The following is a 25,351-nucleotide window of genomic DNA, read 5'->3' as shown; positions in this document are numbered from 1 at the left end:
CGCCTAAGGGGCTCGACTTTTCAAATTCTATCTCTGAGGGACTCTCCTTAACAATTCTCGTCCGAGGGACTCAGTTTTATAAGTCTCGTTTGAGGTACATGTCTCGCCCAAGGGACTTGTTTTTTCAAGTTTCGCCTGAAGGACTCAACTTTTCAAATCTCGTTCGAGGGATTCACCTTTTCAAGTCTCATCTAAAGGACTCAAATTTTCACGCCATAGGACCTCATCTTTTAAATCTCGCTCGATGGATTCAAAGTTTTAAGTCTTGCTTGAAGGACTTGCCTTTTAATGTAACGACGGAGGAACTTGATTTCCTAAATCTCACTCAAAAAAGGAGTATCATCTATCTTGTTTAATCACTTCGTCCTTCCCAAGCCCCGCGCTTTAGAAACTGTTTAGTTAGGTCCTAAAAGAGTACAACTCATAACTGAATCAACCCAAACAATGTCTTAAAAGAGCCATAAGACGAATCAGGCGGACACTATATGCAGGGGCGGATCCAGACAATATATATTGGTGTGGCTAAACATAAAAGAAAGTACGAATTAAATCATATTAAAAATGAATAATAATATTGTTTAATGCAATATATTACAATGAAAATCTCCTATCATTCATTTCTTGAAAATGAGATAAAATAACATCATTGTTTATTGTTCCAAGAACATTTCTTTCTATAAAAGTTATAAGACGGTAATTTAACCGCTGATCACTCATTTTGTTACATAACTGACTCTTCACAAACTTCATAGCTGAAAAAACACGTTCCACGCTTGCAGTTGCTACCGGCAAGACTAAAGCCAATTTCAAAAGCTTATAAACCATATCAAATGTGTTGCACTTATTTGTTTCCACAAGTTTTGCACAAAGATCTGAAAGTCCTTTTAACTTTGCAAATTTTGGAGAAAAAAATAAGGGGTTTTTAGATTAGGAAATATGAGAATAAGAGACAAGTATGAGAGATGACAGGGTTTGAGAAGAAGAGAAAAAGAAGTTATTGCGTGAGAGAGAAAGAAAAATGAGAAGAGATAAGAGAAAAGTGAGTTGGTGTGTTGGTAGTACTTTTTTAATTTATAAATTAACTTAATTTTAATACAACTAAATATTATATATAATATAAAAAAACTGAAAAATCTGGTGTGGCTAAAGCCACACCCTGCCTCAAGGTGAGTCCGCTCCTGACTATATGGCAGGTCATGGATCGCCCCACAAGATCCACCTTGCTTAAGGCATGGGTCGTCTGACCCAAACTTATGTTATTAAAATGACAACTACACTAATACATGTGAGGCCACGTGTTCTTTAAAGGGTCGGTATTTACTACTTCACCAAGAAAGAAACCACTCTTCCTATTCTTTAAAAAAAACGAGTCTTTCTATTCTCACGTCATTGCCAAACAGTTCTTCACCCACAATTTGACCTATATATATATATATATATATATATATATATATATATATATATATATATATATATATATCAACCTCAATATTGAGAGAATGAATTTAGTATTTTCAAGAAATTCAGGCTTTCGCTCAGTTCATCATCGGCGTGACCCACTCTATTGTATTTTTTGCAAGTACTATTCTAAAAGTTATGCATTTTCAAACCAAAATTTGAGGCTAAAACACTAAGAAGTGAGAGCAATATTAATGACATTTCAGTGTAGTAAAATGGTAATATATTCTTCTCTCCAAATATTTGCAGCCAGCTAGTGACACTTGTTGTAACTGCCTAACTCTTCTAACTTATCATAATATCATATCTCAGATGAAGACGTGAGCAAATATTTCTCCAAAGGATTCTAATAGCACAAACTCTTTATCTGATTTCAATTTCATTATTACACCTCATAATCCCATTCAAGGAGCCATAATGAGTGAAATCTCAAATAAGTGGCAGCCTGAAATTTACAATGAATGAAAGTTATCCATGGCAAGGAGTTGAACACAAAACCTGAATTGCAATGTGAACCTTCTGCAACAACTCTGTGCTTTTTGGTGATCATCACAAGTAAAAAAATTCACATGTTATAATGTATCTCCTGCTAGACTATGATTGTCTTTTTCAAAAATTTCTTAAAGTTTGATCAATTCAATTGTCTCAGATTTCTTACTAGTTGAGCTGAATTAGTTATATCATTATAACAGTGCATCTGTTCAACCAGATCACCAATGAAACAAAGTTAAATGAGCAACATAAGCAAATATGCAAAAGATGAGAGAGTGGAGACAAATTGTACTTTCATACAGTATTCCAAAGTGGAATCACCACAAACAGATTTGCATCTAAAACCTACAAATCTAGGACAATAGTTTAGACTGATGCTCTCAACAGGCCATGCTGCAAAGTCAAAAGTATCTTCTTATAGCCATCACTTATTCTCAACGAATGTAAGAATCTAATTTAGCAACGACGAATGAATAGGTATATATATAAAAAAGAATTGCTAAGAAAAAAGAATTTCATTTTGTTCACATCACTAAGCTGCTGGTGGCTCAGTACTAGCCACTTGCTCACCCTCAGCTGCAGGAGGATCTTGCAGTTCACCATTAGTAGCAGCAGCAGCATCTTTTTCTGGTGTAGTTGGCTTATTTTCTGCAGAATCTGCGGTGGCCGCAGCAGTTGGTGTTGAGGTTTTCCCACCCTTGTCATTTCCACTTTCCTTTGCATCTTTAGGGTCTTTGCCATCCTTTGCATCTTTAGTGTCTTTGCCATCTTTGTTTTCTTTTGCATCTTTTGCATCTTTGCCATTTTTGTTTTCTTTTGCATCTTTTTCTTCTTTTGGCGGGGGAGGCATCATATGAGATGGAGGGTTTTGCTTAAGCTTCAAAATCATTTGGCGCATTCGAGCAAGATCGGTAGGTTTCCCAGGCTTCGGACCTTGAATAACATGAACCGAAGGTTTATTCTCGGCTTCTTTTTTCCCTCTCCTCTTCTCGATATTAGGAACCTCGCGAGGAATGATCTCAGCTATCGCTTTCCAGTAATGTTTGTCAGCTTCTTTGTGAAATTTCTCTTGGTTGGCCAAGTATATCTACACACACATACATACTCATACTCATTCTCTTCATTTGCATGATGCATAAAACAGAAAAGGCCTATACAAATTGAGAAGAATAAAGTTTAGTATCATACCTTCTCTTTTTCTCTGTTGTTCTGTTTGTTTGTCTCACAATTGAGTTTTCTTTTCTCATGGAAAGCTTCCTTATAATCCTCAGCTTCCTTTATAATCTGATTTCTCATTTCCTTTTCTCTTTTCTCCTTTTCCTCAAGATGAATCGCATTTTTCCTGCATAGCTTCAAGTTATAAAGATTCTACTATCATAAAAGCAAATGCCAAGATATAACAAATACTGAAATACACAACCACCAGGACCGCCCATTAGGGTATGCAAGACGGCCTACAGCATAGAGCCTAGTACTTTTTCGTGATTAGGTTATGGCAAGGTCTTCATGCACATATTCCATGGTTAATTTACGGTTAAATATGACTCATTACAAAAATTTCACGACTCTTTAGCTTCTCTGCTTCTTATACAGCGCCTCTCTAAAGTTTGAGACGACTCTCACAATCATCACAGTAATACTTTCTTCATCACCATACAAATTCAGTTCGATTTGATTCTCGAAAAGACACAACACAATAATTATACAACTTTCATTAGGGTAAGAAAGAATGTAACTAAATTTTGATCTACAAGTTTCATGCACATTATAGATAAACTCTTTCAATAATGTAACATATGTACTCATATCTTAACGAGTGCACGCAGATTCAACTATAAATCGATCCATGCATGCATGATAGAAATTCATATACCAATTATATAAACATTAACGTAAGAAAAAGAAAAGAAATGTAACCGTCGCCATTCACGTCTAGCATGGCCTTCTTCTTGCATTTGTGTAGGATCAGGGAGAAGAGGGCCTTCAGAAGAGAACAATCCATCGTCAGTTTCGTTGGATTGAAAAGGAGTAACGAAATCAGGGTTAGGAGTTGAAACACCGAATCCATAAACAGTAGGAGAATCCTGGCTGTTGTTGTTGTTGGTATTGACGGCGAGGTTGTCGTCGTCGGAGTTATTGGTAGGGTAAGAAGATCCATAATCGTAATGCTGTTGAGAATCGTAACCTTCATAGTTCATGGTGTTGTCATCGTCGTAAGGTCCTCCTGTGGTTGGAGATTGATGATGATGATGATGATGTGAGTGCTCATCCTCGAACGAGTCCAGAGACTCCATAGCTGTCTTGCTTTACCTTCGGATCACAATTGTGAGTTATGTTTGTTTTGGTTATTCATCAATTGCAACAACCATTACTAACTTGGAATTGAAACGTGTCATGTATTACATATCTTTCGATTGTTTTTGTTGACAAAGACATATATATACACATAGCTCAAACTATATTATTAAAATGTACATTTTTTTTTGGGAACTAAACCTAGATAATTTGTCACATTTTTTTTAAGGAAATGATATTTGTACAGCAGGGATTACACTTACACCGTACAACTATAAGGTTTTGCTTTTTTAGAATATTTAACAATTATATATATTTTTTTAAACACACCAACACATTTTGATGTTGTATTTCTATACGGTGTAGAGGTAAGAAGTTGGATTTTTGATGTAAAGATAGCACCTCTCTTTTTTTATTGCGCATATGTTTGTCCATTTTTTTCTTTCTCATAGAGTTTAGATATATTCTTAGAATAATTGGTATAACAAACTCATATTGCTTGAGGTGATATCACAAATGGAGATACCGTAAAATCTATACATGATACAAAGGTTCAAGAACTCGAGCAAGATGACGATGATACTCGTGAGCTTTTCCCTCTTATTTGGAGTGGTCCAAATGGATGTGGGTTAGTGACCCATGTGTTTGTAATTCTTTGTTGTTACCCAACAAAGAGAATTATGTCCTTCATTGATTGTGTGAGAGAAACAACAAGAAAAAGCTAGAGAGAAAACATTATTTCCGCACAGTGTTTATAACTCATTGGAGCAAATTCTGAGCGGTGGAGATTGAATTCTGAGCTTTGTAAGTCAGTTTGCCGAATTGATCTTTGAGGTCAAAATTTCTTGGTGTTTTTGGTTTGTTTTGTCCCTCTCTGTTCTTGTTGTATTCCAAGATTGATTGTAGATCTTAGTGATGTTTATGTATGCCTCTAACTAGTGTTAGAGAGAACCTTGCTTGTACCCATTGTTGATTACAGTGGAGATTTTAAGTGGCCTGTGGGTCCTGTGGTTGTTTACTCCTAGTTAACAAAGGTTTTTCCACGCTAAAATTGTGTTGTGTTGTGTTGTTTGGTGTGTTTTTTTTGTTGATTGTCTCTAAGTTGCATGTGATATTTAGGAGAGTTTGTGTTGTTGATTTTTTCATTGCGTTGTGGATTTTCTCCTAACAAGTGGTATCATAGTCGTGACTTGATTTGTGTAACAATGGAGACAAACACATCTAGAATGGTGAGTTTGAATGGTTCTAACTATAATATTTGGAAATGAAAGATTTGCTCTATGTGAAAGGTTTTCACTTACCGATTTTCTCTAATGAAAACTCGATGGAAAGAGTGATGAAGAATGAACTTTGTTGCAAAGACAAGTTTGTGGTTATATTCGCCAATGGGTGGATGATAATGTTTTGAATCATGTAAGCTCGGTGACTCATGCTCGCTCTCTTTGGACCAAACTTGAGGAGTTAAATGCAAGAAAGACGAAGAACAATAAGTTGTTCTTATTCAAGCAATTGATGTCATTGAGGTATACACCAATGACCGATCACTTGAACACTTTTCAAGGGATTATAAATAAATTCTCGCCGATGAATCTTACGTTTGTTGATGAAATTCAAGGTTTGTGGCTTCTTGGTACTTGGCCTAATTTTTTAGAGACTTTTAGGACATCCTTGTCTAACTCCGCTCCGAATCGTATCATCTCGATGGACTTGGCTAAAAGTAGTGTGTTGAATGAGGAGTTGAGGCATAAGTTACAAGGTTCTACTTCATATTCCGAGGTGTTAGTTACCAAATCAAGGGGGAGACATCAAAGTAGAGGTTCAAGTAATTGTGGAACTTCACGTGATAAATTACAAAGAGGCTCTAATAGATTCTTTCATATTGAGTGTCATCATTATGGAGAAAATGGACACATAAAGAGGTATTGTCGTAAGTTGAAAAGGGAAAACAAGAAGAAGAACTACAACAACGAAAAAAGGAAGATAACAATAATGAAGATGTTGCTATTGTTGATGATTTTTGTATTGTTTGTGATAGTTGTGTAGAGAATGACAATCTATCATGTGATAAGATGGATTGGGTGGTTGATAGTGGTGCTTCTACTCATGCAACCTCAAAACGTAATCTTTTTTCAACTTATGAGATCGGTGACTTTGGGGTTGTTCGTATGGGAAATAATGGGCAAGCTAATGTCATCGGAATGAGAGATATTTGTTCGATCCAATCTTTTATCTGTTGAAAATTTGGATAATGAAGGATATGATAATTCTTTTTTGGGCATTGAATGGAAGTTAAAGAAAGGCTCAATGATGGTTGTTAAAGGAAAAAGGAATTCAAACTTGCATGTCGTCCAACTTGGGGTTTTGAAGTACTACATTAACACTATTGACAATGATAGCTCATCAGAATTATGGAACAAGCATATGAGTCATATGAGTGAAATTTTTTTAGTATTTTGCCTAAGAAGAATGTGTTGTTTGGTATTTCCGATGCATATTTGAGAAAGTGTTCACATTGTTTGGCAGGTAAACAAAGGCGAGTTTCATTTATGTCATTTGAACCAAAGAGAAAATCATAAGTGTTGGATTTAGTATATTCCGATGTATGTGGTTCTATGAAGACACGACCACTTGGTGATGCATATTACTTTGTGACTTTCATTGGTGATTGTTCTTGGAAAACATTGGCTTATACCTTGAAGATGAAAGATCAAGTGTTCGATACCTTCAAGTCGATTCAAGCATCAATTGAAAGAGAAACGGGGAAAAAGCTCAAGTGTATTCAAACCGATAACGGGGGAGAGTATATAGTGCCTTTCGACAAGTATTGTCAAGATCAAGGTATACGTCACAAAAAGTCTCCTCCAAAGACACCATAGTTGAATGGGTTAGCCCAAAGAATGAATATAACTTTGGTGGAAAGGGTGAGATGTTTACTTTCTCAACCAAAGTTGCCGAAACACTTTTGGGGAGAAGTATTGAGCACGGTTGTACATCTTTTAAACCTCACTCCATGTGTTTCGTTGAAGTTTGATGTTCCAAATCATGTTTGGGGTGGTAAAGATGTTTCCTACACCATCTTCGGGTGTTTGGGTGCATGGCTTATGTGCATATTCTGAAGGATGAGATATCAAAATTGGATGAGAAGTGAAAGACATGTGTGTTTTTTGGGTATGGACTTGATGAGTTTGGGTATCGATTCTTTGATCCGGTTTAATAAAAGCTTATTTGTAGTCATAATGTCGTATTCATGGAGGATTATACCATTGAGGACATCGAAAAAGTTGATAATAAATATCCGACTTTTGAAGATGAAGAAATGGTTGATACAAACTCAAATACTATTGCTCCTACCATTATCACTTTCGAAGATGTTCAAACTGAAAATCAAGGTATGGATTTGAATGTTAATAATGTTTTAAATCCTAATGATATTGTTGATGTAGGTGCTACGGAAGATGTTGTTAAAAATGAGGTTGATCAAGAGGTTGAAAATGTTGAGAAACTGATTGCTTCTAATGAGTTGAGGAGGTCTACTTGTGATAAAAGGCCTTTCGTTCGATACCCCTCGAACAAGTATGTTTTTCTTACCGACAGTGGATAACCCGAAAGCTTTAAAGAAGTTTTTGAGGATGAGAACAAAAAGGAGTGGATGGATTCCATGGAGGATGAAATGCAATAACTTTGTAAGAATAATACCTTTGAATTAGTGAAGTTTCAAAGGGTAATAGAGTATTAAAGAATAGACGGGTTTATCGGATTAAGCAATATGAGTGTACTTCTCAAATAAGATTCAAGGCTCGTTTGGTGGTAAAAGGTTTTAAACAACAAAAAGATATTGATTTTGGCAAGATTTTTGCTCCGATTGTGAAGATGCAATCTATTCGAGTGGTTCTTGGGTTAGCCACTAGTCTTGATTTCGAAGTAGAGAAAATGGACGTGAAGACGGCTTTCCTTCACTGTGATCTACATGAAGAAATTTACATGGAGCAACCTGATGGATTCCTAGAAAAGGGAAAAAGAAGACTATGTTTGCATGTTGGTAAAAAGTATTTATGGTTTGAAACAAGCATCTCGCCAATGATATCAAAAGTTCAAATCAGTGATGATTAAACATGGGTATAAGATGACCAAGGCTGATCATTGTGTGTTTTTCCAGAATTTCTCCGAAGGTGATCTCATTATTCTCTTGCTTTATGTGGATGATATGCTAATTGTTGGAAAAGATATTTCAATAATTAAAGATTTGAAGAACACTTTGAGTGAATCTTTTGCTATGAAGGATTTAGGAGAGGCTCATAAAATTCTTGGAGATCGAAATGAGAAGTTGTACTAGTCACAAGAAAAGTATGTGGAGAAATTTCTTCGGTGTTTTAGTATGGATAAGACTAAAGCAGTGAGCATTCCACTCGCTTCTCATTTCAAGCTTAGTCATAAAGTATGTTCATCTACGAATGAAGAAAAATGGAGTATGAAGAATATTTTGTACTCGTCGGTCGTTGGTAGTTTGATGTATGATATGGTTTGTATAAGACCCGATATTGCTCATGCCGTGAGAATGGTGAGTCGTTATCTCTCAAATTCGGGAAAAGATCATTGGGAGGCAGTGAAGTGGGTGATGAGATATTTGCGTGGCACTTCGAATTTGAGACTAACGTTGGGATGTAAGAAGCCTATGTTGGTTGGATGTACAGTTTCAGATTTGGGCGGAAGCCTGAATGATCAAAAATCTACTTCGGGATATATGGTGACTTTTAGCGGGGGAGCCGTGGCTTGGCAATTATAGTTGCAAAAGTGTGTTGCACTCTTTACTACCGAAGTCGAGTTTATAGTCGTCGTGGATGTGTCAAAATAATTGTTATGGTTGAGGAAATTTGCAATGGAACTTGGTGTGAAGCAAGAAAAGTATTTCTTATTTTGTGATAATCAAAGTGCCATTCAGTTATCGAAGAATTCCTCCTTTCACTCGAGGTCGAAGCATATTGATGTTCGTTATCATTGGATTTGTGATGCATTAGATTCTAAGTTGATGGAGCTTGATAAGATTCATATCGATGACAATGGTTCAAACATGTTCACAAAGGTGTTGCCTAAGGAAAATTTGAGTTTTGTTGTATGGAAGCCAGATTGGTATTGCCCTCAAACTAGTCGGTCGAGGGAGTTTGTTGGGTTTTTTTCTCTTATTTGGAGTGGCTCAAATGGATGTGGGTTAATGACCCATGTGTTTGTAAGCCTTTGTTGTTACCCAACAAAGATAATTAGGTCATTCATTCATTGTGTAAGAGAATAACAAGAAAATCTAGAGAAAAAAACACTATTCCCGTAGCCTATTTTCTGCACAAATTAGTTTCAGAAAATCGTAGCTTGCGCAAAATCTAATGGTCGGGTCATCTTGAAATATTGGGACAGTGTTCATGGCTCATAGGAGCATATTCTGAATAGTGGAGATTGAATTCTGAGCTTTGTAAGTCAGTATGTCGAGTCGATCTTTGAGGTCAAAATTTCTTGGTGTTTTTGGGTTGTTTTGTCTCTCTTTGTTCTTGTTGTATTCCAAAATTAATTGTAGATTTTGATGTTGTTTATATAATGTATGCCCCTAACTAGTGTTAGAGAGAATCTTGCTTGTATCAATTGTTAGTTATAGTGGAGACTTTAAGGCCTACGAGTCCCGTGGTTTTTTACTCCTAGTTAACAGAGGTTTTTCCATGCTAAAATTGTGTTGTGTTGTTTGGTGTGTTTTTTGTTGATTGTCACTAAGTTGCATGTGATATTTGGGAGAGTTTATGTTGTTGAATTTTTCCGTTGCATTGTGAATTTCCTCCCAACAAATACCAAAGTTAAAGACGAGTATGATAATGTGACCTTAGTCAAATATTAATTAAATGTATATGATTAAAAAAAATTCTTGCTAGAACTCGGTTGGCAGAGGTTATGCTCAAAGTCTGACATTTTAGGTTAAAAACGACATAGTCTTATATGCTAAGGGCATATTTATTTATATATGCGAAGAGATAGCCAATTCAGATATAAGGCTCTTTATTGATATGGGTTGAGGTCGTCTCAAAGTGATACAAACTGATTTAATATTTATTTTAGTCCAAAACTGCCAAGCATGAAAAACCATATAAAAGAAATACTCCTTCCGGCCATAATTATAAGCAAAGGTTCTCTTTTTTTAAAGTTTATTAAGTAATGAATGTATCTAATCTACATAATAGACCAGATACATTTATTATTTAATGAATCTAAAAAAATATTTGCTTATAATTATGACCGGAGGGAGTACACATATTAGGGTAATAATAAAAAAGCGGACATAGAGACGCATCACTTACATTAATTAACGCTAATATTAATATAAAATTATTGAAAATATTTAATTATTAATGGGCTATTTATTTCTCTCATGCCACAAACTCACCTCTTTTTAACACTCCAAATTAGTTTCCAAGTTTTTGTATTTTAGGATGTGTTACAAATTTATACTTACCAAAAGCTTAACCAAACACATACTAAATTCGTTATCTAAAGAATAGAAAATACATCTGTGTATATAATTTCAATACATGGGACTATATAATGACAACATCTTTAACATTAAAAATTAAAATATTATTTTTCTATCTAGAACTGAATGGTATAATAAATAATTAAGTGCATAATAGAGACAAAACTAAGTAAATTATGGAGTATAACTGTTTTGGCAGAAAAATTCTGTTTGGAGGCTTATTTTCTTTACAATTAGTTATTACTGTATTATTAAATTTAAAGGTAAAGTTTGATAGATTAGCAATAGCATGCTTTGGTAGGTGACTATAGTGGGATCTTGCATTTAACAGATTTAAGGCTATAATTGGCTTCTATAAAGTTTAGGTAGATAATTAATTATTCATTGCGTGTTCAGGTAAACAAAAATTACTACTACTATATTACTAGTACCAATTTACAAATAGCACGTGTTAACTAATTAAATAACAATAACTATTCTTTTTGTTGAATATAAATAACAAAAATGCTAACATGGGCTTTACAAATGAAAAATATTACAAATTGTAGGTTTAAATATTCAAAATATTATTCTTTTTTGTATAAATAAAATATTATACTTTATTTCAAAACACACAATTTCTATTTTTGAAATCACCACCTTATAAATAAACTTTATGTAAGTTGGGCCACTTTTCGATATCCTGGAGTTGTTCAATGTTTTGGTTTTTTTTCAAACATGTTAGTTCAACAACAACATAGCAAAATTTCAACCTCGTAGATAAACTATAAATGCATTATATGCATATACAATAAGGGTTTTGTCAAGCTTAAATATAGTAACCTTTATAATTAAATAATGTTGGCCAGGGCCGGCCCAAGGGCAAGCCAAACAAGGCGATTGTCTTGGACCTCACTTTTTTGGAATAGAAACAAGCCTCTAAATAAAATGGTTAACTAATATATACAATAGCAAAATTATTATTTTCATAAGTTTCCTAGTGGCGCAGTGGTAGTGACTACACAAAAGGTCTCTGATTTTCATACAAAATATATAGGTTTCATTTTTTATTTGATTTTCATATGTTATGTAATTTTCTTTGGTCTTAAAATTTTTAACTAAGAATTATTATTTTTTCCACACGAAATAAAAATAAGTTTCTTCAACTACTAATTTTAAATTAAATTTCTAAAATAATATATGCCTTTAAATTTAATTTTTAAAATATGTAAATATAATAAGTAATAATTTTTATTATGTAGTTTAATAAATAAATAAAATTAGTCAGTTTAATTCACGTTATTAAGATATTAAAAATTAATATGATGATTTTTTTAAATTTAATTTAAGATTAAATTTATCAGTTTGATATGTTTTAGAAATATTAATTAATTTTATATTAAAAAACAGTAATTTAATTAATTTATTGATTTTTTTAAAAATAAAAAATTAATCTTATTTATTTATTTTTTTTATTGTAAAAAAGTTTTATTGAAATTTTTGCCTTAGGCCTCCAAAGTTGTTGGGTCGGCCCTGATGTTGGCATATTTCCTTAAGTAGGCCATGCATCTAAAATTGTTTACTTTACAATTAATCATGATTCGTCATGCCAAATTTTGTCAATAAATATGTAGAAACATTTGATTATTGAGATATAGATTTAAATATGTTTTGGGCCGCTCACAAGATTCACATATCAAAATCAAAATACAAGCAAAGCACATAGGAATGAATATATGCGACCTCAATCAAACTCGGAGCACACAATTCCGACGTCCTTCCAAATTCTCACCGTTATGGCATTAGGATCAATGCTACCTCCAATATCCTCTTGTGTTGGCATTGTGCCCTCATAGCAACTATGATTGAGACCAGTTATGACTAGGAGTGGAGATTTTGGTGAGTGTCAAAGTGATGGTAATAATGGAAGGTGGGGCGCAAGTTAGTTTTACGGGGTTCCATGATGGACGTCACTGTACTTTATAAAAGTTCAAATGCGTGAAACTCTTATGCTTGTAGGAATGACTAGAGGCTTTAAGGATTTTCGATGGTTTTAGGGCTTGCTCGCAGAGGTGAGAAACCTTGTTTTGAGGTGATGGTGTTGAGGAAAAAGCAAGCTCACGTGAGGTAAAAAACTTTGTATTTCTTGGGTATTTCGTGTGTATTGAATTGTCTTTTTTCATTCTAGAGATGAGATATTTATAGAAGTTAATGAGCCTGGATTGAGGGCTCTGAGAAGTTGCAACTGCTCCATCTTGACTAGGGAGGTTGTTGACTTCCTATTACTTAGGGAATCGTGACCATAGCTTCTCACACATGCAATTATGGGTTATTTAAAAGTCATTGTCCATGTTTCTCCTTAAGGTGGTCCTCATACTACGTGAGGGTTATGCGTATGATGAAGACAAGTCATGTGCCTCTCCATTTCTGACTTCTCACAAATATATCACTACATCTTGAAAGAGATGAACTTGATGATTCACACTAGGCAATGTTTGTCTGATGACATGAAGATGTCATAGTAACACCCGATGGGAGATTGTTGACGAAGACATGGGGCAACTGTAGAGAACAGAGAAAGAGCTTTTGAAGTTTTACAAATGACGAAAATAATGATTTATATCCAAAAGCCCTTATATATATATATATATATATATATATATATATATATATATATATATATATATATTCTTTAAGCAATTGTTCGATCCTTGATAACATGCATAGGAAAATGTGACCACACCACTGACGGATGTGACCTTACATCGAAATCTTTAGAACGCTTGTGTGCCATAAGATAAAAATGCATCATTGCTGATAATCTTAGAGCCACGCGTCACAACTCTCTAGTAAGGTGTTATGAGTTACAAGGAAACATTTGATGCACATGATCCTAATGTCACCGACCTCATAACTATCTGTCTCCCTTCAACCAAGAGTCAGACTGAGATTCCACGCGACAAAACTCTAGTTCTAACAAGCAGGAACAAGGGTTTGGGGGCAACAGTTTTTGGCAACTCACAAGAGTCACATGTCAAGGCATATATACAAGTAAATCACTAAGGAATAAATACGAGCTCAATCATATTCGGAGCACACAATTTCGATCTTTTACCAATTTCTCATCTTAGATCTAACCCGACGATGATCTACACGAGACGCGAGATTAAATGGGAGTAATTCTACCCACCTTCTCTATATAAAACCCTTAACGTGTTAAGACTCAAATATTTTACTCATTATCATTCTCATATTACTTCTCTTTCATTCACTTACTTAGACGTTTGAGTGCTAACCTTATAGGTTCGTCCGCTTCGTTGTACCAGAATCTCACTCCACCGTTCCTGAATACTATTTTACTCATTCATCAATTATTTTTATTTTTAAAAAGAGATACAACCAGCGACATGCAAGTCATTTACTGATGAAATTCTAACCATTATATTAATAGATAAAAAGATTACCCAATCAAATTTATTTAAAAGTTTAGTAAATATAATATGATAAATTGAAAAACGTTATCACTAAATTTTGGTGTAAAATAACTTTAAAGTAAATTTAATATTTTATGTTATTATTTAAATTGCTTAAAATATCAATATTACATAGAATTTAATAATAATAATTATTATTATAATAAATGTAACAATTTTTTAAAAATACTGATAGAATCGAAGTTTTTAGCATAACATGAGATTTATTTCCATGTCTATAGTATTTGACGCATTCATGTAGTCAGTACTCTCTAAAAAATCAGACCGCTCGCCCCGCCCCGTCTTATGTCCGACAAAAAACGAGCGGGACGGACAAACCCGCCAAGTGAAATGGGCATAAAAATCATGTTCGTCCCGCCCAGATGGCGGGCGGTAGACTTGTCCGCCTATTTTTTAATAGATTAATAGACTTTTTTTACCTTTAAATTAAATTTTCCACTTAGTTTTTAAAATAATTTTTTATAAAAGCATCTTTTTAATAAATTTTACTTAAAAAAAATACACATATTTACAAATAAATGTATAAATTCAAACCATCAGGAATTGGAATTATTAGAATTAGAATTAACTAAAAACTGACGGATTTAAGGCGAGACGGACTGGACGAATAGGCGAGGTGGATTTTGGCAGACGGCGGGCTTTGGCGCGGCGAGCTTTGGCGGACGACGAGTTTTGACGGGGCAGACTTTGGTGGACGAAGCACCCAAAATCTCAATCCAACTCATTAATTTTTGGCGGGTGCACGGACCGACCCGACATGCCACAACCCGTTTTACCCTCCATATATATATATATATATATATATATATATATATATATATATATATATATATATATATATATATATATATAATTTTCTTTAAAAACTCATGTAATCATGTTAATTTTTAAGTGAATTTATCTTAGCCATATTATTAACAATGATAAAGGGACAGAATTTGGTGTCAAAGTTAATGTTTGACACCGATGTCAAATGATCCCACACACACACACACACACACACACACACACATATATATATATATATATATATATATATATATATATATATATATATATATATATATATATATATATATATAATAAAATTATTTTTCATTAATTTTATGAAAAAAATAAATTTAAAATATCAAAAGATAAGAGTATATTAAATACTTAAAGATATAAAATATTTTGGGCTCGACCGACAGTCACAAACAGCCCAATCTATACCTACTCCGGGACAACTCAATGACCTTATCTCAATCACTCAAGGGCAGAAAGGTCGTCACCTCCCCGATCTGATACTAAGGCCGTTCCTCCGTCCATGACCAGAGACAACTCAAGCTTTAGTAGTCGGGCATCCGACTCCTCGGATACCGCCCACAGTTCCTTCGTGTCGATCAGGAGCATCCTTCTGCTCGTCCAACGGCTAGTTCTGAGCAACTTCCCAGGATTTCTAGATTTGCTCCTAGAATCCTGGCAGTCACGCGTTTTGGGCCTAAATCCACGATCCAGCCTAAAACACTGACCATTGGCCATGCGCTGGGGTATTATATAAATTCTCTCCCTCGAGAGAGTCATGTAACACAATTTCAAAGCCCTAAACACCAAAACGTATAAGTGCTCCTACTTACTTGATCGTCGGAGTAACTTGCAGGTACACCCCCTTCTCTCCATCATCCACACTATGCAAGACGTCCGTGAGCCTTTCTGGTTCTGATCCTCTGGTCAGTATGTAAAATATCATTAATAATTCTTTGATATTTATAAAACAATTTATATTTTGGTACACAAATTTTTTTCTAAAGCAATTTATAAAAAAACCGGAATGAATATTTAATAGATTGATTATAGTTAGATATAGATTGAAAAAACTAAATTTTATTATAACTTAAAAAAAATTGTTAAAATTAAAATTGAAATCATTTAAAAAAAAAAGGAGTTTTTTTGTTTTTTCATCACTGACTTAATCCGGTTCGTAAGTCAATTATGATATTAAGTGATTCCATCACTTCAATCACCACTAGACCAGCACAATTAGAGTTGTTAAATAGGTCGGTCCGACTCAACCCGTTTTTGCCCGATAGGCCAGTATATTTAAATGGGTTGGGTCGGCCCGGTCTGATTGCTTAATGGGCTGTATAAAATGAGCTCGACCAATTTTTCAAAGGTCCGTGCAGCCCAATGGGCCAGTCCGGCCCGTATTTTAATATTATAGTTTTAATTTTATAAAAAGGGATGTAATGGATAAAAACTACATAACATTAGTAGAGAGTCATCATAAACTTAGATAAGTGATGTTTAAAATATTTATCCATAAATATGTATAAATACCACAAAAACATTTATGTAAAAATACAAAGTAACTTAATATTATCACCATTACTTATCAAATTTTCTCTTCATCTCATCACCATATTTCGTTGATCACATCGTCTTGAAAATATATCTTCATCCTCTTTAACTTTTCTTTATCAATTGAAAACACTTTTGTGCAATCATATCTTATTTCAATCTTTTTTCTCTAAAATTTATCAAAATTTTTTTTAAAGTATTTTACGGTTCGACTCACGCTTTATAAATCGGCTTGATGAGGCGAGTCTATTTTAACATCTCTAAATACAATTGATACTTTACTACTTTTTATTTTTTTATGGATACTACCCCTTTACATATACAAGGTTTCAATTTTAAAAAATTACTATATTGAGTGGGTACTTTTATTATGTCATGGATTTCAGTGAAAATTTACTTACCAACATAAATTTGGATTAAGGAGGCAAGTGTGCTAGTTGTTGGAATTTGAAAAGTGGTGGGTGTAAACGGTAAAGGTAGTAGGAGTACTAAAAAGGAACAAGTTTGGAAGTTGCGGTATAGATAGCGGTAGGTCCCAGTATGATAATGCGCACCAAATGAGTATGCACACGTGCACTCCCACTAACGTAACTCATTACTCCTCTTTCATTTTATATACACTTACTTTTCAACAGCATAACAACTTTTTTAAAATAAAAAAAAAATTTAACCCAAAATATTAAAAGACGAAAATTTGTATTATCAGATTTACTTTTTTTTAATCTCTAATTTTCGTTGTAATTTCATTTTTTTTATAATAATATCAAATATTAACCTAAATAAATTTGTTTACTATATTGAATTGTGGAGTCTCAAAACATGACTGGCTTTTAATAATAATTCAACCAAATAAACTGACAAACTTGACTTAAATAGTTTGGAATCAATACACAACAAAAATATGAATTTTTAAACAAAGAAAAAGGCAAAAAAGAGCATCAAAATAAAACAAAAAATTAACATCACATGCAAACATACCACTACAGTAGACACTTTGTTTGAAGCACTAATCAAAAATATCTAGAGTTTAAACCCTAAACATGACTAGTAATAGTATTAAGTTTCTTAAACCTACTCCATTAATAATTAATAAATGAATAAAAGATTAACTTACTTTATGAGACTAGTCAAAATAGCATCTTCTAGCATATGACAAAAATAAAAATAAAAATAAAAACTTGTCATCAAGGCTAGTTGGGTTAATCAACAACATTGGTAACATCATGTGGTAATCACATTAATAATGATAAATAGAAAATTATATCTTAATATATATAAATCCAAGGTTGTCATGATGGCAACCCTAGCCACATGTCACCTTGGTAGTATCTCTAAACCAAATTTGTCACATGTCACATCGATAATAAATCTAAACAAAAATTATAATTTTGACTTTTATTAATTTAACTCTATATAAAAAATAAAATAAATAAATATAATAATCGTAATAATAATATAATATGAAATCACAAATAATAATAACAATTATATAAATATGTAATATATAATATCTAAATATATAAAACATTTGAGAAATAACTTATTTATGTAAAAATAAATTTTTCTTAAATTATATTAAAAACTCTAAATAACTTTTATATAATTAATTTATAATAGAGAAAAAATAAAAATATATATAAATACGATTTTAATTTATTTGCAGCAAATAAATATATTAAATAAATTTTTCTTAAATTATATTAAAAACTGTAAATAACTTTGATAATTTTTTTCTATTTTGATCACACTAATTTTCCAATTTTTCTGTTTTAAATAATTTGAATAATGTTCTTTTTTTAGGTATTGCATAAAATAATTTAAATAATTTGAATAATTTTCTAATTTTTTCTGTTTTGGTTTTAATTTAAAAAATAAAAAATAAATTTTATTTTAATAATCACTAAAATTATAACTAATAATGATATGTAAGTATAAAATAAAATAAAATTTCATTTTAATAATTATTAAATTTTAACTAATACACTTTAATGATGATTTTATCTTTAATATTTTTTTATATTATTAGTTTATAAAAAAATCAAATTATTTTTATGAATTTCTAAATTTGAATATTTTATTTTACAAAAATTTGTCTTAATTGAAAATTAAAAAATTCAGAGGTTAGATTATATAATATTGTTTCTATAGTGTATATTAGTTATATTTTTTTTGTTTTTAAAATTTTATTATTTATATTTATACAAATTAATATTATAATATAAACTAAAATGTATTCATGTAATATTAAAAAAATATAATAATAATTATTTAAATTATTTGAAATTAAAAAAATAAAAAACAATTTATATCTATGAGTTTCTACAAAAATGTTTATTAATCATAAAAAAATCTAAATTTTAAGTTAATTATATTATAAAGAGTATGTAATAAGTATTCAATTACGTTTTTTTTACAAATTGATTACATTCATGTAGCATAAATAAATAATAATAAATAGAATAATGAGTAAATGGACAAAATAAATAACAATTGATAAATAAATAGTGATTAATCCAATAATCATTGTTATTTATTTTATGTAACGTAAAAGAGTTAAAATTTTAAATTCTTCTATTTTTTATGGAATGTTTTAATGAAATGTTGTTAATATTATTAATAGTATTAATAATAGTCTACAAAAACGGTTATAAAATAGTGTCTTTTTATATTTTTACACACCTTTATAATCACTCCTGATACTACCTTCATCATTTACCAATTTCATTTGGTATCATTTTTCACCTATTTGTTCTTTTCTAGGATTTTCATATCTCATAACAACGATTTTTTTTCCAATTTCATTTGCTAACATTTTCTACCCATTTATTCTTTTCTAGGATCTGCATGTCTCAGAACTATTTCAATCAGTAAGAATATTTTTTTCCTAATAACTATTTATAAATTTGTTTATCTTTTTGTCAAACTTCATACACATTTATTTTATTTTCATATAAAATATAATATATATTTTTGCAGGTTTCGCGAAGATAAAATATTGCAAGGAAAATCATATTTACTTTGAAAAACCTCTGTCAAAAGTGATTCAATGGAGGCACTTTTGGGGGGGAAATATTTAGATAAAATTTTCTAGAATCTAAAAATTAGAGCTTAAATTGTAAGCAACCTAACAAATCTTTGGAATATAAGAATAGTGGTCAAACTGTATGTCACCTAATAAATTCTTGGATATAAGAATAGGGGTCAAATTGTAAAGTCATTTAACTTAAATCTTTAGGATAGGAGAATAGTGGTCAAATTGTAAAGTCATTTAAATTAAATCTTTATGATATAAGAATAATGGTCAGATTGTAAAGTCATTTAAATTAAATCTTTAGGATATAAGAATAATGGTTAAATTGTAAGTCATTTTACTTAAATCTTTAGGATATATGAATAATGGTTAAATCGTAAGTCACTTAACTTAAAAATAATTTCACATCGATACATTGACAAATTGACAAGCCAATAACATATCCTACAAAATTTTACATAATGAAATACATATTTAGATTTTCTAATTTATATTTTTATATTTTCATCTTTTATTTGTTTTGTTTTTATTTTTTGGTTTTTTTTATTTCTTTAAGATAAATCACGCTCTCCCACTATTGAATCACGCTCTCCCACTATTGAATTTTTTTCTTTTATGTATATTCGATTTACAATAAACCAAACAACATTATACATTTTGTTGATAATATGTGTTTAAATTTATTATTAATTTAAATACAAATGATTCACGAAAATATTGATATGGTGTAATCAACAAATATTTGAGATCTATAAATATTATTTATTTCGTTAAATAAAATTTATATTCTATGTTCTTTTATTTAATTTTTAAATATCTTAATTGAAATTTATTATATTTTTATTAATCTTATAATAATTATTTTTAATAGTGTTAGCTGAATATATTATTATTAATTATTATTAATTCTTATATCATTGTCGCTCATTGTTGCTCTTGAGATTTATGAGACTGTTGTTGACATAAATACATCTATTTTTATTATATTCATTTGTACTAAAATTAATTTAAATTGTAAGTTAAATGCTAAAATTAATATAGTTCAAATAGTTTTATGCTCATAATGTTAAAAATAACTTACTTATTTTAATATATAAAGTGAAACATAATAGATTTTCTGATAACCTTAAAAAAACAATATTATAAAACATTTTTTACATTATTGTTTCTCATTAAAAAATTAATAGTATAATTATAAACATAATTTAAATATATGCAAATAAAATATCAAATATTAACTATTATTAAATAATGCAATTTTATTTCTAATATACCCGTGCGGAGCACGGGTCGACAATCTAGTAATATTAATAGAAGCAAAGTCTTTGTTAAACCACACGAGTGATTGCCGTGTTTGACCTGGACTCACATAACCTTTGGCTTATACTCTCTCACACGACACAAACTACACGCCAATCTCAGATTTCACTTCTCAACTTTTCATTCTTCCTTCTTCTTCATCAATCAATCTATCACCACATGCTTCTTCTACATGCTCATCGATCTTGCTTTTTCTGATCGCTGAAACATGACGAGAGTTAACAGGAATCATGGAAGAGATTCCAACAACAACAATAACAATAACAATAACACTTTTGATACTATAAACGCTGCTGCTTTTGCTATAGCTTCTTCTCAGAATCGCGTTTCTGAATCTGTTAATAAGGTATGTATAATCCAATTATAATAATCACTTTTTTTTTATGGTTAACAAGTTAGAAAGTGTTATTGATTTTATGAAAGTGAAAGTAGAGTAAATTTATGTATTTACTATTATCTATTTTTTTTTATTCTTTTGATGATATAAACTTTTAGCCTTTTTTGGTTCAACTTCAATAATTGATCTCTTTTCCAAAAAGAAGACATCTTTTTTGTTTCCATATATGTCTATGATTTTCTGTTTTCAGAAAATTGTCAATTTTGTGTGCTTTTTCATTATTTTTTAATAATTGAGATTTTATTTTATGGTAATCAAATTGATTAATACCAAAACTTTAGATAGGAGTAACTAAGAAGTTGAAAATTGGATCAGAATCACAAGCTTAAAAAGTGATTTTGTATGTTGTAGGATTAATTTAACTACTGTTTAATGTTAATTCTCAAAATTAAGGTCTTAGTTAATTTCATTTTTGTGTGTGTATAATTCAGTTATGAGTAACTGTGATTTTTCAATGTAACTCATAACAATGTGTTCTATGACTGAAAATTAACTCAGCTACTTGTATTTGTGTTTGCAGAAGAAAAAATGGGGAAACTGGTTGAACATAACCGGGTGTTTCGGATATCAAAAGAGCAACCGAAAGCGAATTGGACATGCTGTTCTTGTTTCAGAAACAACAACTGCTGGAACAGACGCTGCTGCGGCTGCTAATGCTGTTAGTTCAACAGCTCAAGCGCCACCGAGTATAACACTTCCCTTCATTGCTCCTCCTTCATCTCCGGCATCATTCTTTCAATCCGAACCTCCTTCAATCGCGCAATCACCCGTCGGTTTAGTATCTAAAACTTCTGTATCTGCAAGCATGTACTCGCCTGGTGGACCTAACTCAATCTTCGCCATTGGCCCTTACGCGTACGAACCGCAATTAGTTTCGCCGCCTGTTTTCTCGGCTTCGTCGACCGCTCCTTATACTCCGCCTCCCGAATCTCTCCAATTGACCACGCCTTCTTCGCCTGAGGTTCCGTTTGCTCAGCTATTTGACTCCAATAACAGAAACTCTGAGACTTATCAGAGGTTCCAAATATCTCACTATGACTTTCAGAATTATCAATTTCAACCTGGGAGTCCGGTTGGTCCGCTGATATCACCAAGATCCGCGATCTCGGTGTCTGGTACCTCGTCTCCTTTGCCGGATGAGTTTCAAACAGCAGACACTGCTAAGCTTCTTAAACTGGATAAGCTCTCAATTTATGGAAAGCAGAAGTCAAATCAAAGTTCTGGGACTATAACACCAGATACTGTAAAATCCACTACTACTCAAGCTGGTTTTCATCCGAATAATTGGGCTTCTGATATCAAAATCTCCCCTTGTCCAATCAATAACCGTCGAAATGAGATTAGTGTAAATCATAGGGTCTCATTTGAGTTATCCGCCGCTGTGGAAAACAAGCCAACAGCATCATCAGCATGGACTAAAGTCCTGTCGAAATTTAAAAGCGACGCTGCAGCATCAACAGGCAAAGAAGAGAATGACTGTGATGACAAACAAGTTGTAACAGAAACTCTTATCGATGCGCCGAAGCAAACAAAACCTGCTTTGGTTGGAGATGATGCAACAGTTCATGAGAAGGATCAATCATTAACCCTTTCTTCATCTTCTACAAAAGAATTCAATTTCGATAGCGCAGAAGGAGGAGATTCTCATGCACCAAATATAGTTGCTGATTGGTGGGCTAATGAGAAAGTTGCAGGGAATGAAGGAGGGACCTCAAAGGATTGGTCTTTCTTTCCAATTATTCAACCTGGTGTTAGCTAGCAAGTAAAGGATTAACATATATAGTCGATTCTTGTTCGCAGGAACTTCGGAAAACCCAACAGCAACACCTGCTAAATTGAATGGTGGTGATTGGGGAGACTAACACAGTGATGGTTTGGATTTTGGACACAATGGCCCCAAAAGCAATAGTGAATTTGAATAATTTGTGTTTGGAAGCTTCTTTTCCCACTTCAGATGCACTTGTTGGGAAGTATACTTTTGAAAAAATATACAATTCTTTTTGACAAAGTGTGGTGTCAAAGAAGTTACTTTTGTGTTTATGTAGGTTTTACTAAGTTTGGATTAGAAATAGATGTATATACATTTTAAGTGTTTGTACTTTATCCTTTGTTGATTTTATCTATAATTTTATTTGCAATAGAGGTTATTATAAGTCAGCTAATTAAAAGAGTATATTACTATATTACTAATGATAATATTTGAATAATCTAGAATGGATAACTTTTATTCACAATGACGATGTGCAACAGAGAATTTTGAAAAAGAATTGGAGAAAGTCTTTTGAAAACAAAAGAAAATTTTTAAAGAGCTAAATGTGAAGATGAGAAGAATATAGAGATTACCTGGGACATAAGTTAACTTATTATTGATTAATCAATTAGTTAGTTGTAACTGATTTGGTTTTCTATAGTTAGTTATAATTAGTTAGAGTTGGTTAAAGCAACAACAAACCCATCTTCTATATAATATGTGAAGTAGCCTTGTAATGTGCTTAGATTTGTGAAATGAAGTTTCACACTCAATGAGTTCTGTCTATCTTTCTTCTTTAATGGTGTTCATGCTTTAACCTTTCACATGGTATCATCGACATGTGATTTGGATTCACCATAGCCACTGCACTTTCTAGCTTCACAAATCTCATCTTCTTCCATCTTTTTACCTTTTTTTTTTTTTTTTAGATTTTGTTTCTTCAACTATTTATGTTGATAGTTATTCAAGCACCAACAATGGTGGCTATTTTTCATCAAACATTAATAAAGGTTATCAAAATACTACTTTAAATCCTTACTTCATTCACCCTAATGAAAACTCACCACTTGTTTTTGTTACACTGCTATTGAATGCTAACAATTACCACTTTTTGTCAAGATCGATGACTATGGATTTATGTTCCAAGAACGAGTTTCACTTCACCAATGGAGCTTTGTCAAGACCACCTGACGAGGAACTTAATTTGATATCATGAGATATGTGCAACACTATGATCATGTTTTGCCTCAACAATTCAGTTGATCCATAAATTTCTCAAAGCATATTGTGGATGAAGACTCCATCCAACATTTGGAAAGAGCTTAAAGATAGATTCTATCATGGAGACATATTCAAAATTTCAAATATTCAGGAGAAAATATACACATTGAAATGTGATTCCTCCATCTCTTACTACACAAAATTGATAATATTGTGGTAAGTATTGGACAATTTTCATTCTATTCATGTTTGTGAATGTGATATCAATTGTCAAGTTGTTCACAATATTCGTAGTTACAAGGATCCTGATCAAATTAATTAGATTTTCGAAAGGCTTCAATGGACAATACTATGTTATTAGGCCTTAAATCATTTTAATAGATCATCTTCCTAACATTTTCAAAGCATACTCTTTACTTGTTTAACAAGAAAGACATAATGTTACTCCTTTAGATGAATTCAAGATCTTGGCTTTGTCTAATGGTTATTCTCAGGATAAATGGGGCTATTCTTTTTGCAGAAATAATATTAGACGTGAAAGGGAATATAGTGGTAGAGGAAGAGGAACAAAAATTTGCACACATTGTGGAATGACAAACTATATCATAGATAAATGCTTCAAGAAGCACGATTATCCATCACATTGACAACAAATTGGTACTATTAATAATTTGGAAAATGATAATAATTAAGATGATGGTTCTCATTCTAAGATCAATGAAGAACATCGGAATGTGCAAGATTCTAGTCTATTGGTCTTCACTCTAGATCAGCATAAGGCCTTATTGGCATTTGATCAAAATTTCTTGTTGAATAATGTTATATACATGCCAAAGTTATCTCTTTTTACCTCATATTTGTCCCAAAATTAACTCAAAACCTTAAATGCGAACTAACTATTGATTATTCAAATTACTTGATACATAATACTTACTTCAAGAAGATGATTGGTGCAACTGAATTGAGAGGTGGATTGTACTATTTCACCCATCCATTAATTACCCTCATACACACACCATCATCTTCTAATGTCCACTCTACAAAAATCTATACCTTAAAACAGAAGAAACTT

At 32.0% G+C, this 25,351-nt stretch overlaps 2 protein-coding genes across 2 annotated transcripts; one reads left to right on the top strand and one right to left on the bottom strand.

Moving 5' to 3' along the window:
* Window positions 1–2,274: 2,274 nt before the first annotated feature.
* LOC131608059 (clathrin light chain 1-like) lies at window positions 2,275–4,272 on the bottom strand. The gene is made up of 3 exons (XM_058880000.1): window positions 3,868–4,272; window positions 3,139–3,292; window positions 2,275–3,037 (listed from the first exon to the last, which is right to left on the bottom strand). The coding sequence occupies exons 1-3, from the start codon at window positions 4,242–4,244 to the stop codon at window positions 2,483–2,485; spliced, it is 1,086 nt and encodes a 361-aa protein (XP_058735983.1). The 5' UTR covers window positions 4,245–4,272; the 3' UTR covers window positions 2,275–2,482.
* A 16,654-nt stretch (window positions 4,273–20,926) lies between these two features.
* On the top strand, window positions 20,927–23,446 carry LOC131603646 (uncharacterized protein At1g76660). Its single transcript, XM_058876045.1, has 2 exons — window positions 20,927–21,257; window positions 21,829–23,446. Exons 1-2 carry the CDS (start codon window positions 21,120–21,122, stop codon window positions 23,065–23,067), a joined length of 1,377 nt encoding a protein of 458 aa, XP_058732028.1. The 5' UTR covers window positions 20,927–21,119; the 3' UTR covers window positions 23,068–23,446.
* The last annotated feature ends 1,905 nt before the right edge of the window (window positions 23,447–25,351 follow it).

Source organism: Vicia villosa, linkage group LG5 (genome assembly GCF_029867415.1).
Source record: "Vicia villosa cultivar HV-30 ecotype Madison, WI linkage group LG5, Vvil1.0, whole genome shotgun sequence".
In the NCBI taxonomy this organism is placed as follows: domain Eukaryota; kingdom Viridiplantae; phylum Streptophyta; class Magnoliopsida; order Fabales; family Fabaceae; genus Vicia; species Vicia villosa.
Note: the sequence above shows the minus strand (reverse complement) of the source record. Positions and strands in the feature narration are given on the sequence as shown.